This window comes from Danio rerio, chromosome 24, assembly GCF_052040795.2.
Source record: "Danio rerio strain M-AB ecotype USA chromosome 24, GRCz13ab, whole genome shotgun sequence".
Classification (NCBI taxonomy): Eukaryota; Metazoa; Chordata; class Actinopteri; order Cypriniformes; family Danionidae; genus Danio; species Danio rerio.
In genome coordinates, this window is record NC_141044.1 from 6,642,037 (window position 1) to 6,661,415 (window position 19,379).

General features: G+C 36.3%; 1 protein-coding gene across 9 annotated transcripts in view; it reads right to left on the minus strand.

Moving 5' to 3' along the window:
* The window catches only part of arhgap21a (Rho GTPase activating protein 21a), a 144,017-nt gene that overhangs the window by 42,396 nt on the left and 82,242 nt on the right, over positions 1–19,379 (minus strand). For 8 of the 9 annotated variants that reach the window (XR_015524288.1, XM_087308099.1, XM_087308098.1 and 5 more), the window contains one exon: positions 4,407–4,499. Coding sequence is in view for 7 of the 8 variants with exons in the window: in XM_087308099.1 (XP_087164225.1) it covers positions 4,407–4,499 (93 nt within the window). In the remaining variant the exon portion in view is untranslated. 9 annotated transcript variants of the gene reach the window in all.

The following is a 19,379-nucleotide window of genomic DNA, read 5'->3' on the forward strand; positions in this document are numbered from 1 at the left end:
TATTCAAGTTGTAGGAACAACAAATAATAACTTGACTTCTAGTTGATCATTTGGTATCAGAAGTGGCTTATATGAAAGGCAAAGGCCTCTAAATTACGCTTATTTTACCAAAATAAAACATGATCATGCCTTGATTATTAATTATTTAATTAGGACAGTAAGGTCTGCCACTGCTTAGACAAAAGTCTTGGCACTTAACAGAAATAATGTACAGTATAGAATTTAAAGTCATGCTGCAGTGGAAAAAAAGAATTAATATTAATATAAATTAATATCATCATCAGGCTGATGATGTTGTCATCCACTCTGCAGATCTCTAGCACACCCCAATAGTGCATGTAACCCCAAACCATGATTTTTCCTTCACCTAACTTGACTGATTACTGTGAGAATATTGGCTCAATGCAGGTTCCAAAAGGTCTTCAGCAGTATTTGTAATGATTGGAATGCTGTTAACCTTCAGCCACTTTTCCTATTGATCAACTAGAAGTCAAGGTCGTATTAGTTGCTCTTACAACTGGGATTGATGGAAAGACTTTTGTCAGGTAATGTACATCATTTTTACTAGGTATTTTTTAAGCTTAAAGTGACTATTAAAGGCTCATTTAGGTTAATTAGGCAAGTTAGACAAGTGATAGTATAGCGATGGTTTGTTCTGTAGACAATCAGAAAAAAACAATGCTTAAGGGGACTAATAATAATAAATAATTATTTATTGAAATAATAAAATGAATTTTTAACAATTAAAAACTGCTTTTATTCTAGCCGAACTAAAACAAATAAGACTTTCTTCAGAGTAAACTTTTATTATCGGAAATACTATGAAACATTCCTTACTTTGTTACACATCATTTGGGAAATATTTAAAAATAATAATGAAAATAAATTGACAGAAGGACTAATAATTCTGACTTAGGAACCTCTGAAGAACTGATGGTCCACAAGATCATGTGGTAAGAACAAGAATCCTGGTGTAAGTATGTTTCTTTAGAAATGTTGACTAATGTGTGATGAAGATGAGATTCACAAGAAGAGTCAGAAAAAAGCCAGCAGTGAGATTTACATTTTACATTTACATTTAGTCCAAAGCGACTTACAAATGAGTACAAGGAAGCAACTTACACTGCTATAAGAGCAACAATGAATAAGTGCTATAGGCAAGTTTCAGGTCTGTAAAGTCTAAGAAGGAAAGTATTAGTACTTTTTTTTTTTTTTTTGGGTACAGTTAGTGTGATATCCAGAGAGGCAATTGCAGATTAGGAAGTGAAGTGGAGACTAAACAGTTGAGTTTTTAGTCGTTTCTTGAAAACAGTGAGTGACTCTGCCGTTCTGATGCAATTAGGGAGTTCATTCCACCAACTGGGCAGATTGAGCGTGAGCGTTCGCGAAAGTGATTTCTTCCCTCTTTGGGATGGAACCACGAGGCGACATTCATTCACAGAACGCAAGTTTCTGGAGGGCACATAGATCTGCAGAAGTGAGAGCAGATAAGAAGGAGCAAGGCCAGAAGTCGCTTTGTAGGCAAACATTAGAGCTTTGAATTTGATGCGAGCAGCAACTGGCAGACAGTGCAAACGGACTAGCAGCGGAGTGACATGTGCTCGTTTAGGTTCATTGAAGACCACTCGTGCTGCTGCGTTCTGGAGCAGCTGAAAAGGCTTGAAGAGATTGTGGATGATTGTGAGAACGTGTGTTTTGGACCCTCCTTACAGTAAGATGTGTCCACCGAGACTCAGAAAGTAGTAATAACTCCACACTGATTATACTTATGTAACACTTCAGCTGTTTATGATGAAGCCCTGCCAGTTCATTTTGGATGCTGGCGGGTGGTCCAACTGTTTAGCAGTGATTCTTTCATGCCTCAGAAAGCCCAGATTTACATCTTAAAAGGGGCTGACCAGAAGGATGCAGGGTTTTTTTGGTGTGTTTTTCTGTGCTATTTTTATATTTGCTCCCCCTCTTCTCTCATACACCTCACCACACGAAAACTCCAAACTAAGTGTACCTTATGCAGGTGAGTGGGTTTGATTAACCACCTGTAAAAAAAAAAACTCTCTGACACTTTAACGGACACCAGTTTTGCACATTTGCACCAGGTACGTTCCGACCAAATGTGCTTGAGGTGTGCTTCATACAGGTGAGTGGGCTTGACAAACCCCCTGTAGAAATACTCTACTCTCTCTCATATATATATATATATACACTATCCATTACTCTAGCACTTAATTCTCTGGGTTCTTTGTATAACTAGTACTTCTTGTGGGAATTGCCTCTTCTTATTGAATTGCTAATTGCCTCATCAATTTTAAGTCACTTAGGATAAAAGCATCTACTAAATGACTACATCTAAATATATATTTAGCTTATGTACCGCATATAGGCTTATTAAATGCTCCAGAATTGTGGGTAAATGTCAAGCTTTTTCCTTAAAGGGTCATGAAACTCCCTATTTTCGGTTCAGGTCTACCTCAGAATTTTTTCAAAAGATGCCACATAATAGGCGTGGAGCTCAGCGAGCAAAGGGCAGGAGTGGGTGTGGTCAGCAGAGGAGAAGGAGGGGAGCAAACAACTGTTGTCAGTCGGCTCACAAAATGAGACACAAACAGTGAGAAGACGCATGATTTTATAGTTTGCAAAGTTAAAATGCAAATAAATAAACAGTAATTTAATGCCCTGCAACATTTGTTATTCATAATTTCATATACAAATAACCACAATTTATATCATTATAAAGATAACCGTGTTCATATAAAAACTATAAATGAGGAATTCTCCCTCAATCCCCGTGTCTCACAACTTGGCACTGGCAGGTCTGTCTTGCCTTCGGAAAGCATGTGCAATCATGAATAATTAAGAAAGCCGGCTCCTCATAGGATAAGAAAACTCCGCTATGAATAATAATGAGAAACCGACGCGTCATCTTTGCACTTGCAGTTTCGATTTTGATCCGCCCGAAAAATCATTTTAAACCCAGAAGCTGAAATTAGCTGACAAAAGCTCCAAATCATCCATTTTTCCCACAATTAAAGCTGAAAGCTGCTAACATTGTCTTAACTGATGCTCAACTCTTACAAATCTGTTAAAATCTCAAAAAAAGTACTCGAGAGTTTCGTGAACCTCTAAACTGGGATGAGATAAAACAATTGTATAATTTACAGTAAACGTAATCCATTATTAAAGAAAAATAATGCTAAATACTTAGATGTGACAGGGAAACATTGATTTTATTAATTGCTCGAACTGATCGCTCAAGCAACTTATTTAACATAGGTGACAATTCTGGAGATTTTTTAAGGCAACTTGACTATTTTAAATTCAATCCATTTCAATTTGTTTTGTTAACTTAATAAATTTGTGTTGACATGAAATGATTGTGTGGAACCCTGCATCTTTTTTTTTTTTTTTTACATTTTAAAAGGACAATAAGAGAGCTGACATTTTCCACTACTTTGTGCTTTTTTAACTCAAGGTGCTAACCTCAAACCAGATGCCACATGGCATGTCTGAACCAGAATTGTATGTATTTTCATCATCTTCCTGATTAAAAAAAAAAAAGAGAAGTGGTTGTAAACAATGTACATGGGCTGATTTTGAACAAACAAAATAAATTTAGTAATGTTCAACTTAAATTCATTCATTCATTCATTTTCTTGTCGGCTTAGTCCCTTTATTAATCCGGGGTCGCCACAGCGGAATGAGCCAACTTATCCAGCAAGTTTTTACGCAGTGGATGCCCTTCCAGCCGCAACCCATCTCTGGGAAACATCCACACACACACACTCACACTACGGACAATTTAGCCTACCCAATTTGCCTGTACCGCATGTCTTTGGACTGTGGGAGAAACCAGAGCACCCGGAGGAAACCCACGCGAAGGCAGGGAGAACATGCAAACTCCACACAGAAATGCCAACTGAGCCGAGGTTCGAACCAGCAACCCAGCAACCTTCTTGCTGTGAGGCGACAGCACTACCTACTGCGCCACTGCCTCGCCTCAACTTAAAGTGTTTGGTTAAATTCAGCCCATATAAATAGTTTGCAAACACTTACCTAAAAAATTTGTAAATTCAATGAGTCAATTTTTTCAGTGCAGTACAAATTAAATATGTTAATTAAACATAAAAGTAAACACAAAGAAAGCTGAAAATGATTCTTAATAACTTCATGACAACTGAAGCTGAAATGTATGATTTAGAAGGCAGAGAGTAAAGTGCATCCAGTGACTTCTCCAATGTGATTTCCGAACTACAGCGGAAGTCAGAAATATTAGCCCTCCTGTATATTTCTTTCTTTTTCTTTTTCCAGAAGAACAAATATAATAGAAAATACTTTGAAAACTTGCTCTGTTAAACATCATTTTGACTTCAACTGTATGAATAACTGATGACTATTCTGTGTGTCTGTACCTGTGCAGAGTCCAGCTCCATGCGCAGGGCCGCCGTCTTTCACCTGCTTGACAAAGATGGTGTCCATCGGCTCCAGTCTGTTCCGCTGCCTCCCTGATGGCATAACACGAAGCAACAGTCACTTACAGCAACAAATAAACAGAAATCCCACAGGAAACGTCCATAATTTCCTTTTGTCTCATCAAATCCTGATCATGTTTTCTCTTTTTGCAGGTAATCTTTCAGTATAATATTGCACAGCCGGATAGCACATTAATCTACAGTACTGTACTCGCTGTATCTTTTGTGGCAATCTCTCATATTCTGATCTGAGTACGCATAAGATAATATATGATATGCACATGCCTACGTGTGTGTGTGTGTGTGTGTGTGTGTGTGTGCATATTTGGTGAGGTTAGATCATGCTGACAGCCACATGCCTGCAGGGATACACTCAGGAAAAGTATGTGTGTGTGTGTGTGTGTGTGTGTGTGTGTGTGTGTGTGTGTGTGTGTGTGTGTGTGTGTGTGTGTGTGTTTGTGTGTCTGAGGTGCTGCTGCTACAAATGACCTTTTCTGCAATGCATAAAGCTGACTGACAATTAGCATTTCATTACACTGATTATTATGCAGTATCTAATGCTAATGCAGCACATCATACTGAATTGCAGACACAGACCTGCTAATGCTTTTTCTTAGGCATTTTGTTGACTTGAAAAAAAAATCCCACTCCACAATACATAGAAACTGCATAAAAAACTAACCTCTCTCTCGCTCTCTTTATTATTGTGTGTAATCAATGGGACAATTGCCACAAGTCGCATACTGCAGTATCAACAAAAAAATCATTTAGGAATTCGAAATCATAAGGATTAACAAAATAAATTTAAACATACTGTACATACATAAAGACATTGTTTTCTTCAGGAAAAATACAATTATAATTAAATGAATATGTATAACTAACTAACTAACTAACTAACTAACTAACTAACTAACTAAATAAATAAATAAATAAATAAATAAATAAATAAATAAATAAATAAATAAAATATTTGTATTTATTTTCCTTCGGCTTAGTCCCTTTATTCATCACAGGTAGCCACACCGGAATCAGCAGCCAACTTATCCAGCATGTGTTTAACACAGTGGATGCCCTGGATGGGAAACATCCATACATACTTATTTACACACACACTCACAAACTACAGACAATTTAGTTTATTCAATTCGCCTAAAGCGCATGTCTTTGGACTGTGGGGGAAACTGGAGCACCCTTAGGAAACCCACGCCAACATGGGGAGAACAGGCAAACTCCACACAAAAATGCCAAATGACCCAGGCGAGACTCGAACCATCTTGCTGTGAGGCGACAGTGCTAAACACTGAGCCACCTTGTCACCCCTATATATAAGTAAATAAGTAAATAAATAAATAAATGAATGAAGTTCATGCAGATAAGTGGTTATTGAAAGGAAAATGGGCTGTGTGTATGGAATAAATTGTTAAATAAATAAATGAATGAAGGCCATGAAGATAAGCAGTTATTGAAAGGAAAATGGGCTGTGTGTAGAGAAAAATTGAATAAATAAATAAATAAATAGCAGTAAATAATAATAATAATAATAATAATAATAATAATTATAAAATAATAATAATAATAATAATAATAATAAACAAGTAAAGTATACAAATAATTAAATAAACACATAAATCTTAGATATGAATGCATTAATAAATACACATGCAGAAGCATACATTTTGTATTGGGCTCCCTCTAGAGGCACATACTGCACAATAGTTTCTTTAGTCCTGAATGATTTAATAGAAATACCCCATTAACATAGTGTCAACACGCAACTATGGGTTTTAAAGAACATGAATTTGTTTCTAACAAATTTAAAAACTAGCTAACTCGTGTCAAACTACCCAGTCAATTTTGTGTATACATATTCCTTCAAGGATTTGGCAATTGCAAACACAAATCAGACATACAAAAAATAAAAAATAAAAATAAAACATTCCGTTCAAATGAATGCTACAGAACATAACATAAACTGATAAATTTTGTTTAAAAATAAATGTAGAACACTCCATCTCTGTGTCCTATTTACTCTGATGACCCAAAAATGAACTGATTACATTTAACATAAATTACTATAAAACTGTAAAATGTTTAAAATTCAATTGCAAAATAAACAACCAGTCCACACTTAAATACACTTTTGTTTTGAAAAAAAAAAAATATATATACACAAGTGAGATAAACAATCTCGCAGAGAGAAAGACACTTACAGATCTTGCATACAGTATATGTCACGATCACCAGCGATCCAGCCAGTGCAGATCGCATAGAACTACAAATCTGCCGGTATATGGACTTCAACATACAGTCATGCAACACACACACACACACCTGCTCCAAGTCTCCATTGATTAGACTCACACAGCTGATGCTGCTCATGGACTGATTACACACACATACATACAGCTCTCTTTGACACTCTCATGGCTTGTTATACTGCTTGTGAACATTACGACATGTGTTCCTTGCCTTCCATGTTTGAACCTTGCTTTGTTTTGTTTGTGTACATTGCCTGCTGCCTGCCTTTTGACCATCTGCCTGTTTTAACGACCACAACTCCGGATTTCCTGTATATATCTGTTTGCCCATGTTGACCGTTGCATGTCTGACTATTTTGTTTAATAAACCTGCATTTGGATCCGCACCTTTCTGTTGTCAGTGTCCACTTCACATTACAGAATACTTTGCATTTTCTTCCCTTTAACAGCAATGAGCTTTTTCACAAGACCATAATGAAGGTTTTACTGTCATCATAATCTTAAATCCTTGAAAGTTTTTAATCTTTTGATTTTTAATATGACATATGAACTTTGATATGCATTTATGAATGTATGATATAATTTTTGAGCCAAATTGCAAAAAACATTACCGCTTATGCAAGGTGTTTCTAATGCAGCGTCTATGGATCTAAGAGTAAATTTGACATTATTCTCTCCGCTTAAAAGTCTACATAATACCATTGTTTCATTTTTCTTTTATTATTTCATTATATGGGATTGTAAAAAAATGATTTGTTGTACTCTCCCAATCATTTCGCTCTAAGTTTACCCACCTATGAGGACTACTGCTACTGAGAAACCTGGAAATGTGAAGAGTCTATTATACACAGTAAAACATGGGGAGTTACAAGTCATTCAAAAGATTACCTTAAAAAATATTTATATATATTTAATTTCTGAAAGGTCTGTATGTGTGAAACATGCTTTACTGTTAACCAGGTTACATCTTTTTACTTTATTTTAAACCATTGAAATCACTGCCATTTTTACAGTATATCGATACTACAGCATAACACTAGACCAAAAGGTTAATACTTTATGCCATTACATTTGAACTGTGACCCTATCTGATTAGTATTGGCATCTCATGAGATAAACTATATATAATATGATATGGCTCATCTTCATCTATCGACTCAGGCTGCCAAGGATTTGTAATGGTTATATGATTTACTGAGAGGTGCAATAGTCGACTGATCACCCAAAGGATGTCCCACTGATACAGTTACACCATTACAGCCATCGACTCATGGCCTGCGGATGTCAATTAGAATAACTGTGCAATAGGATTTCAAATGTACTTCAGCCAATAATGTTTTAGAAGACATGGAATAGAAATAACGACCCACCTCATTAAAATTGGATGTTATGAAAGCCAACATGGTGCGGCTAAATATCATCTTCGATAAAAATATATACAGTTAAAGTCAGAATTATCAGCCCCTCTTTGATTTATTATAATGTTTTTTATATTTCCCAAAAAAATATTTAACAGAGCAAGGACATTTTCACAGTATGTCTGATAATATTTTTTCTTCTGGGGAAAGTGTTATTTGTTTTATTTTGGCTAGAATAAAAGCAGTTTTTTATTTTTTATTTTTCAACTATTTTAAGGTCAATAATATTAGCCCCCTTAAGCAATATTTTCCCCCCGATAGTCTACAGAACAATCAATCATTATGTATTTATAAATACCATCATATTATAATTTTTAGCCCCTTTAAGCTATTTTTTAGTCTAGTTGACACTGGAGCATTTTAAAGTGGAGAATATCCAGCCTGATCTCACGAGAAAACGTAGGTATTTTACGTTTGGCCAGTTTAGTGGCTAATTTGTACGAATTCGTACGATTTCAGTCGTACTAAATTATACGATTTTAAAAAGGAGGCGTGGCACCTAACCCCACCCCTAACCCCAACCGTCATTGGGGGATAAGCAAATCGTACTAAATTGTACGAATTAGATCGTTCTAATTTATACGAATTAGCCACTAAATGAAAAAGTTACGAATTGCCGTTTGTGTTGGAATATCAGTCGATTCATCGTATATCAGCTCATAAACAGACCAGCTTCGTGGTTTTAAAACACTACAGTATCCTTGTATCTGTAGTTACACTCAGTAACTCTTTGAGTTCGGTGAACTGATGACCCTCATGCCAAAACATTGTCATTTCTGTTGAGCGTGTGAACACAATGGCAAATCAGCGCTGTTTAAGAACTTGCACAACAGCGCTAAAAAGTTAGCGTGAAATGGACGTTTTTAAAATTTTTGTTTTTTAAAAAACAACACTAGCAGATACTTGACTGGCCTGCCTGCAGTCCCGACCTGTCTCCAACAGAGAATGTGTGGCGCATTTTAAAATAACGTACACCCTGTACTGTTGCCCACCTTAAGACTTGTTTGCAGGAAAAATAGCACAAAATAACGCCTGAAACACATTTCACTGGGTGTCTTTAGTCCCCAAATGTCTTTTAAGTGAAAAGAAATGGCAACATGACAAAGTAGTAAATGCTTTACTGTTCCAACTTTTTTAAAATATGTTGCAAGAACCTAAATTGGATTATGTGTTTATTTAAAAAATATAAATAAATCATGAGAAACACATGAAAAAGCTATTTTATTGTCTGCAAGTCAAAGTAAATTAAGAAATATCTTTTTTATTTGCTTGTTTACAGTCCAAACTTTTTCTGATTTGGTGTTGTATATAAATTAAACTACTTGATTCCTTTGTATGTCATGAAAAAAACCCAAATAAACAACATAAAGTGTTTGCTTTTTTGAAGGCATGATGTGTTTACAGTTTAACAAACAGCGATGAATTAGCTATTTAGAGTTTGGAGGCTAATGGCTGTAACTCTAGTGTGATCTGAATGTGTCCACATGTGATGATGTTTCACACTGGCTGCTGTGCCAAATTCTCTGCCGTCCCTCGGGTGACTCATTCAAACATGCTTTTCTTCAACACATCAATAGAGGGCAGAGAAGGGCACGCTCAAAACTGCCTTTGTGTGGACAGGTTTAAGTAACCCCCCCAGAGTCTGCAATCTCTTTTGTTAGTCTATGTGAGTGAGCGAGTGTGTATGAAATAAGGAACAGTGCTTCCACAACAAACACAGCTTTTACCGCTCACAATCTGTTTCTTGCTAGTGGTGTAACACTAAATGCCATAAAGTGCTGTTCATATCTATCATCGCATCTCTAGGTCTCTTTTAAGATTTGATGTGAGGTATACACAATAATTATCCGATGTATTCCGCTCTCATTGTCAAATCCTAGTCACTGTCAGCACTCAATATATGACTTATTGTGAGAGATCTGTTTGTTGTGCTGGAGGCAAGCTGACATGAGTGGAATGCTCAAGAGTTTGCACTGCAAAAAATGCTTTTCTTGCTTAGATTTTTTGTCTTGTTTCTAGTCCAAATATCTTAAAATTCCTAAATCAAGAAGCATTTTCTAGACAAGAAAAACATATAGTCTTGTTTTCAGAAATAATATGCCAAAATTAGGTGAGTTTTTCCTTAAAACAAGCAAAATAATCTGCCAATGGGGTAAGCAAAATAATCTTACGTCAAAAGAAAAAACAAGATTAATTTGCTTACCTTATTGGCAGATTATTTTGCTTGTTTTAAGGAAAAACTCACTTAATATTGGCATTTTATTTCTCAAAACAAGACAATATGTTTTGCTTGTCTAGAAAATGCTTCTTAATTTAAGAAATTATATCAATAAATTAGATATTTAAACTAGAAACAAGACAAAAAATCTAAGCAAGAAAATCATTTTTTGCAGTGTGAGGAGCAGATGCAAAGCTAAGCTCATTGGGAACTTCCTGAATTCCTTGATTTATACTAATGCACATTTCTGATCTGCTGTACTGCGCTAAAGGTCCTGATATAAACAAAATGGATATGTTATCCACATATTTTTGACAATCTGAAGGAAATACGAAACACTGAAAGACTGGCCGATTTAGTGTTGGAGGTTTCATGGCTAAGTTTGGTCAGCCTGGAGACCAATTTTTGTTAATTGCCCAATTCACCAGTAAGAGCGGATTGTGAAAGTTGATTTAGCAGAGTAATAGCACAGTTTTGCTTCAAATATTGAAATGTACACAATATTGAAATGCACACAATGTTGTGTTGATATATTGTATTAGAGTCTAAAAGAGCACAAATTGTTGGTGGACATCTAGTTCGCGCATCTTTGACCAAGACAGCAAATCTTTGTGATGTATCAAGAGCCTTGTTATCCAGGGTAATGTCAGCATAACACCAAGAAGGATAAACCACATCCAACAGGAGTAACTGTGGAAGCTGTTTGAAAGGGATGTTGGGCTAAAATCCTGGTTTGTTGACAATGTGAAACATATAGTTCTAAGAGTCCACCTTCATTGTCTTTCCCACATCTGGGAGAGTTTCGGTGTGGAGAAGCCCCAAAGAAGCGTACCAACCAGGCTGTTGCATGGCCAGAGTGAAGCATGGGGGTTGATCCATTATGGCTTGGGCTGCAATATCGTGGCATTCCCTAGGCCCAGTACTTGTGTTAGATGGGTGCATCACTGCCAAGGACTACCAAACCATTCTGGAGGACCATGTGCACCCAATGTTTCAAACACTATATCCTGAATGTGGTGCCATGTGTTAGGAAGATACTGCACCAACATCTCCCATGGCCTGCACAGTCACCAGACCCTAATATTATTGAGCCACTTTGGGGTGTTTTGGAGCAGCGAGTGAGGAAATGTTTTCCTCCACCAGCATCACATTCTGCAAGAATAATGGCTCAAAATCCTTTTGACCAATGTGCAGGACTTGTATCTGTCATCTGTCTTAAAAACTTAAATACTAAAATACTTAAACAACAGACAAATCTAAATGCCCAGTGCAAGTCAGCTGCGTTCCAGACCAGCTCAGCTTGATGACGTACAGTATAATGTCTCCGACTTCGCTTGTAGTCCTATTTAGCAACTTGACAGCAACCGTCTTTGAAAGAAGCATAACTGATTTAAAAAATCAGGGGTGTGCTGTAATGTGTTTTATGTCATAGAATAAAACGTGAAACTCGAATTTGTGTTAGCCACAAATCTTATTTAAGCGATTTAACCAAAATCCCATTCAAAAAACCCATTGACTTTGGTATGAGGGAACTGGAACTGCTAAAATTCTAACTCGTTTCTGGGTTTTTGCATACAAATTTACGTCATAGTTCCTCCACTTTATATTAGTAAATCAGAGGTGTATGTGAGATACACTTTTGTTCTGTTTAGGTACTAATATGTACCATTAGGCTACCAAAATGGACCCTTTAGGTATTAATGTGTGCCTTTTGAAAAAGGCGGTGTATCTTTATATCTGAGAGTGTGCAGTGTATATCAGGTCATCAGCCTGACACAGTTTGCTTTTGTTGACATAATGAGCTTTGCCAAACTCCGCTCTATATTCTTTACTCTAGTATTTTCCACTCTTCTCGATTTGACCTAATCTTTCCTCCGTCTTTTTTCCGTCTCTGTGTGTGTTATTTTGGCTAAAGTCTCTCGTGCGCAGCTGGCCCTCCTGTTGTTTTGTGTTGGATAATGTTGTTTGGCAGCGGTTGGGAGGACGCCCATTCCCTTGATTCCCTTCAACATTACACAGCAGGGCCAAATTCCTGCACAACACAGCACCGACTCTCTCTCTCTCTCTCTCTCTCTCTCTCTCTCTCTCTCGCTCTAAGGCACAGGAGGGAGAGAGAGGGAAGAAACAGAGAGCTGGACTTGGTGTGCTGCACAAGTGTAAAATAAAGACACAAATGCCCATCTTTCTACTGACAGACACTCTCTTATGAACAGAAAAACACAAGCCATAATAGTATTCTGACCAGGGTGCAAATTATACATTCAGTGTTTCATCATCTAATTTATTAATCAAACTTTTTTGAGGGATATTGAGTTGTTCTCAATGACATTTGTGATATTAACCTATTATCAGATGACCATGAAAGACTGCACATAATTTCTGTAAATTTACTTTTCTTCTTCAGTCTTCTTCTTCTTAGAATGTTTTAAGAACGCATCTCCTCCTAAACCATTCATACTGCTGGAAGAGTGTTGTGTTAATGGAATTTTTGATACCGCATGGTTGTAGTGGTTGTAGTATGAATTTCATACTATTAACACAACACTCTTCCAGCAGTTCCTCGCATCCAATTTCTCGTTTGTCACAGGGGCCTTCATGAAATGTTCCTGAATGAAAGTGAAAGTCCCAAACTGCAGTTAAAGTTGACAATTTAAGAATGAAACATGCAAAATTACATGAAACTCCAAAAAAGGTGGATACCGCGGTGCAGAATTATGTGCAATTATATGTAAAGTGGAATCATAAAAGAAACATTCAAAATGCAACTCATGTAAACACTTGTTTCAAAAATCAAGTAACATATACCATATAACATACGGTAAGACAGCATATTTCATACTAAGGGTGTCACGATCCTCCAAATCTTAGATTTAATTACATTTTCGATTCTAAAGTCACGGTTCGATTCGATTTTCAATTTTAAAAAGAAAAATTAAACAAAATCATAAACAAATCATGCAGTAAATGAATAAAGATGAGTTACACACATAATTGCCACCTGTCAATCACTTTTTCCGCGGGACTAGTGAATAGGCAGTGATCTGTGTCGTTATAATGGCGTCAGTAAAAAAGGTGCAAAACCAACAGGAACTAGTCAACAGTATCTGAGGTGTTCGCTAAAATTAGTACAAGTACAAGTGTGAAAGTAAAAAAGATTGAAGCAGTCTGACCCGCTGACTGCCTGGACCCGCTGTCTCGAGCGCACAACATTGTGGGTGCGTCTCTGTGTGTGCCTGCCTGTGTGTGTGTGTGGTCACGTGATGTGCGTTTTCAGCGGTCGTGAGGAAGGAGGGCAAAACTCCCGTGTGGATGTGGATCGTTATCGCTATAAAATGTCATTTAAAAACTAAGACCTATTAGTGTAAACAGGGCCTGAGTGTGTATTTTTCGTGAGCAGATTTGCAACGGGGGCGGGGCGGAGGATCGTGATGCCGGTGTTGTCTATCGGTCCAACCCTAATACATCGTAGAGCTTGCAAACTCTGTTTTTTTTTTACGACAACACGAACGTTGTCAACATAACTCACTGGAAATCCAAAATACTTTCACACCGGCGACTTTGAAAGAGGAAAGGGTTTAAGTTCTGTCGACAGGTCTCCTGTGTCTGCAGTTCAAAAAGCTCTTTAACAGGTGTGCTTTTTCCCCTTGGCGAGCCAAGCTGACATGACATGGGGGTGTGGCAGCATCAACGATTCTATTTTGATTCGATAATCGAAATCGAGCATGAATTTTGATCGATTTCAATTTAAAATCGAAATCGTGACACTCTTATTTCATACATATGTTGATATTCATTTTCTAAAACATTACATTGTTTCTTAAGAATGTACAAAAATATATTCTTCTTTAGTTAAAAAATTAAATTATTAAGTAAAATATCTGCATAAAAACCGATTGAAATGAAAAGTAATCCCCTACTCAACTTGTTCAATGCAAAAGTAATGTATTTACAGTAACTATAATACAGAAACTATAGTTACACACAACATTAATGCCAGTGTAGAGAAAACCCTGATATATTTGTTTCAAGCCTTTTAAATGGCATGCTAATTGATTTGAATTCTAGCTCATTGAGCCACTGTGTACAATCCACCAAACATCTCAATAAGAAAACTGCACAAGCTGTCCCATTAACATACAATAAAACTACAAGGCAATACAGCAATCCATCACAAACATTATTGTAGTGACCAGTCATGTCCGACTTTGGCTTATGGTCACAGTTTTGGCAACAGCAATATCAACACCTAAACTTTGCTACCAGACCAATATACCAGCCAAGTATTTGGTCTCACTACACCAGTCCTGGAGTCACAGATATACACATTAGCTGTTAACTCAGTTCATTTGCACTATTATCAACAGTGGGGTATCACAATGCTTCTCTGGTGCCAGTTTATTGTGCAGTACTAATTTGTGCTGAGTTATATGATGATACTGTATGGATAAAATAAAAAAGTCTATAGTTTCATACGACTTATGGTTTATTATTTCAGAAAATATGGCAAAGGGAGATAAATAAAATGCTTAAATAAAATAAGCATATTTAATAAATATATAAATATAAAAATAAATGTTAAAAATAGAATTAAATAAATTACATTTTTTTTCATATGCTCGTCCAAACCCATTTATTTATGTGCTTTTTTTAATATTATGAATTTGTTTACACAAAGTACGCATTAATGTATACTGCAATATATAATGCAAGTATGAGATTATTCTATTCCAAACACACCTTTAAACGAATAACTTCCGCTAAACGAATTAACAAAAGCATCCACTAAACGAATGAATGCTCAAGTAAATAACAGTAATAATCAGATTCAGAAAAACAGGAGATCGATAAGAGCAGCAAAGCTTTTGTGTGTCAGTGCAGCCAAAAGCACATTGTTTTTGGGAACCCAGAGAGTTCTCTTATTTATGAGCGTTCTCCATCTCTATTGCAGTCAGGGAGCGCTGGTGTAATAAAGCAGCGGAGACTCTAGGGTCCATTTTTGGAGATCATCCAAACCCAGTCCGGACCCTGAGCGTATAAGGTGGGGTTTTACTGCTCCTCCAAGAATCATGAGGAATTCTATTTGCTTGTGCTATTGCTCCCATCCCTGTCCTCATGGACGCCACCCAAAACATTGGCAAGAAAATAGAATGAAATGAAATATCTCTGGCATGTATTTTCACAGAAAAGGAAAACAAATATTTGAACAGATGTTGACTTTTTTCATTTTTCACCAGAGCAATGACTTAAAAGTCTTCACTGTGAAGGAACTGTGACTGTTGATTTGCAATGTTTATTTTTCTGCATTGTTTTAAAGGGGTAATCATGCAAATTGTGAAATAAAACAATAAAACAAAATTGCAAAGTCCACTAAAGGAGGTCGAGCATTCTCATATATGGCTCCTACACTCTGGAATAGCCTTCCTGATATGGTCTCAGGCTCAGACACATCTGCTCAAGTGTGCTCCATGCAGTTGAGTGGGCTTGACCAACCACCCGTAGGATACACTGTTCCTCTCTATATGCACAAGGCACTTTGTTAAGGATGATATTTACTTCTGATTTATACTATATACTGCTGATTTACTTCTGCGTCGAGCGCACATGTATGGTCTGTTGCAGTCTTCATGTGGTCGCATACCTGTCACCGACACTGACACGCGCCTGTCAAAAAATGTAACTACACGCCACTTCAACATGTAGCGCAAGCTCCGTGATTGGTTGGCTTCGTAGTGTTGAAGAGTGCAGTTGGGGTTGAAAACTGCGCGAACCTGTTGGAGTGAGTGTTTACAAGTGTCCAGTCCGGTGAAGGAATGGAAACTCCAGATGGAAACTTTTGCTTTTTGTTTACCTTATGATTCATGTTGCATAACCACCAGTTCCTGCCTCAAGATGAGCGAGTTTTAGCTTCTTGTGCATTAAGGTAGCGTTCAGAAAAAATAACACCCATGAAGAAGTTCGACACAGAGGAACATAAAAACCAGCTGCCAGCATTTGTTTCGGAAGTGTTACTGCTGAGAAACACAAACAGCATGCAGACGTATAAATGCACGATTACGCATAAGGCATTCGCCGTGGGTCACGTCGTTCACTCAACGCAGAAGTATAAACCAGCATTTAGATATACTTCTATGTTCTCTGTTTGTTTATAAGGCACCTATTTTCAATTATAGCACTTCATTATCACAATGACATTAACATCTCAAATAGATTATGAACAGTAGCATTGCTACATATTAGTCACTATAAAGTACCAAAACAATTCTCTTTGAATTATCTAAAAGTGTAAAATCCACTAACACTTTTTGTTCCTTTATACAGAGTGGAAATTACATTTTTACAGTTGCAATAAAAAATAAAATAAAATAAAAAATAATATATATATATATATATATATATATATATATATATATATATATATATATATATATATATATATATATATTTATTTATTTATTTATTTATTTTTTATTTATTTATTTATTTTTTTTTAATAACTTCACAACATTGTTCTTTTCCCCAATTTAATAGAGTACTCTTGTAAGGCAAGGTTAGTTCACGATAACGATCAAATAAACAAAAACTAATATTTTAAATCATTAACATTTTAAATCATTAACTCAAATAAAAACATAAAATAAGTAAAAAAAAAAACAAAATAGAGCTAACTAAAACTATTGTGTACATTTAAAACTAACGAAAATTATAGCAAAAAACGTCCTTTGTTTCATCTTTGACAGCCTGCTTTGACTGAACTAAACTTGAACAACTGGAGCACGGATAAACCGAGGGCTTAAATGAGAGGATCTGATAAACGCAAGTTTATTTCATAACAGAAAATCGTAATGGAATTTAAATAAGTGAATCGTGCTTTAGTTGGGTTACAAAACATAATTGTAAGAAACTTTTCAGATCATAGTGATGTTTTACTGACTGAAATTACGATTGCTGACTAATATTTTTGGTGTTTTAAGTCTTAACATGGGAGAATTGTCATGGGTGAAACTTCCCATCACTACTGTGAATCTAACATCAGAAGCAGCCTAGCACATATGCTGTACGGTACTTAGGGCTGCTATCTTGTGGGCTGTTGTATTTGAATTTGAGGATAGGTAGGCTAGATGGTTACGGCAGATATACTGTATCGGTAGGTGTATCCTTTGAATACAAGTTTCAATATATATACAATATTTATTCTGATGATTTTTAAATATTGCATCTAACAAATATCCTTATTTAGGATATTTAGGAAAAAACTGCAACCCTAACCCTCAAACCAGCAAAAACTAAACTTAAACTAAGCAATTTCAGAATATAGAATCTAATAAAAACTAGTAAATCTAGTAAACTAACTAAAACTAACTGAATTTGAAAACAAAAAGTTAAAACAAAACTAAAACTAATGAAAAATGTAAAACTATTATAAAACATGTCGTAAGGAAATATCAGCATACACACTTTTAGTATCTCCTTCACTTGACATAACTCCTGTTTATGAAATACTCCTGTTTCCTAGCAGCTTTAAGCTTACGGACCCTGTTGCTATGACAACAAAAATGTCAAATCCCCAATAATCAAATACAGCTGACCAATCCTCGTATGAAGAATGGACACAATGCCTCCAATGCAAAGTCTGCTACTAGTTTCCCTTCAAAATCGAGATTTGCATTTTAACAATAAACAATTAAATGGAAAACATGGCTAACACTGCATTCCAATCAACTGACAAGGCCTGAAAGATCCGCTTGTAGTCCTCAGCTCAACACCCTGCACATTCAATGACAGGAACTGAGTGAATAAATATATCCAGTGCTTTATAGCATTAAAGAAAAACAGCAACAACTAACAAACACACAAACATTGTGTCATTCCTTTAAACCCATTTTAAAAGGCTGCGAGAGCGCTGATCTCATAAAGCTGTTTATACACAGCTCAAATTGGACAGCATCCAACCATTCCACCCAGATTGTCTGCACGTGGGGAGCAGATCTCCATCCATAAACACACATGCAAACACACAGAGACATGCCTGTGGCTCGTTCTGCATATACGTCAGACAAATAAACATCCTAATTACTCTAAGGAAACATCTAGTCCTATGCAATGATAAGAAGCCAAAGAGGACGAAAACATCCTATTTTGTCTACAACATGACGTGCAAACAAAGAGAACATTTCTCAGATATACAGTATTTCTTAGTGGTTGCTCATGCAAATGTCAGTTCAGTTAGATTTATATATACACTCACCAGTCACTTTATTAGGTACACTTTACTAGTACTGGGTTGGACCCTCCTTTGCCTTCAGAAATGACTTAATCCTTCATGGCATAGATTCAACAAGGTACTGAAAATATTGCTCAGAGATTTTGACATTTGACATTTGTCAGATGATGCAATCTTATATTCCACCACATACCAAAGTTGCTGTATTAGATTGAAATCAGGTGACTGTGGAGGCCATTTGAGTACAGTGAACTTATTGTCATGTTCAAGAAACCAGATGATTCACACTTTAAGACATGGCCTCTTATCCTTATCAAGTAGACATCAGAAGATGAGTACACTGTGGTCATAAAGGGATGGACATGGTCAGCAACAATACTTAGGTAGGCTGTGGTGTTGACACAATGCTCAATTGGTACAAGTGGGCCCATAGTGTGCCAAGAAAAAAATGCCCCACACCATTACACCACCTACACCAGCCTGAACCATTGACACAAGGCAGGATGTATCCATGCTTTCAAGTTGTTGACGCCAAATTCTGACCCTACCATCCGCATGTCGTTGCAGAAATCTAAACTTTATTATTGCAATTTTATTAAGAAGACTGGATTTAATCAGCATTTAATCTTATTGCGGTCTCCTATAATCAACCGCATTACTAAAAGAAGCATATTAGTGCCGTGTACTACAGCAAATTCGCAATGTTAAAATCACATCTAAAATTTAAAACATCATATCATATTTGGGCTCTTTAGACACAAACTAGAAACAAACAATTCAGCAGTAATGTCTGAA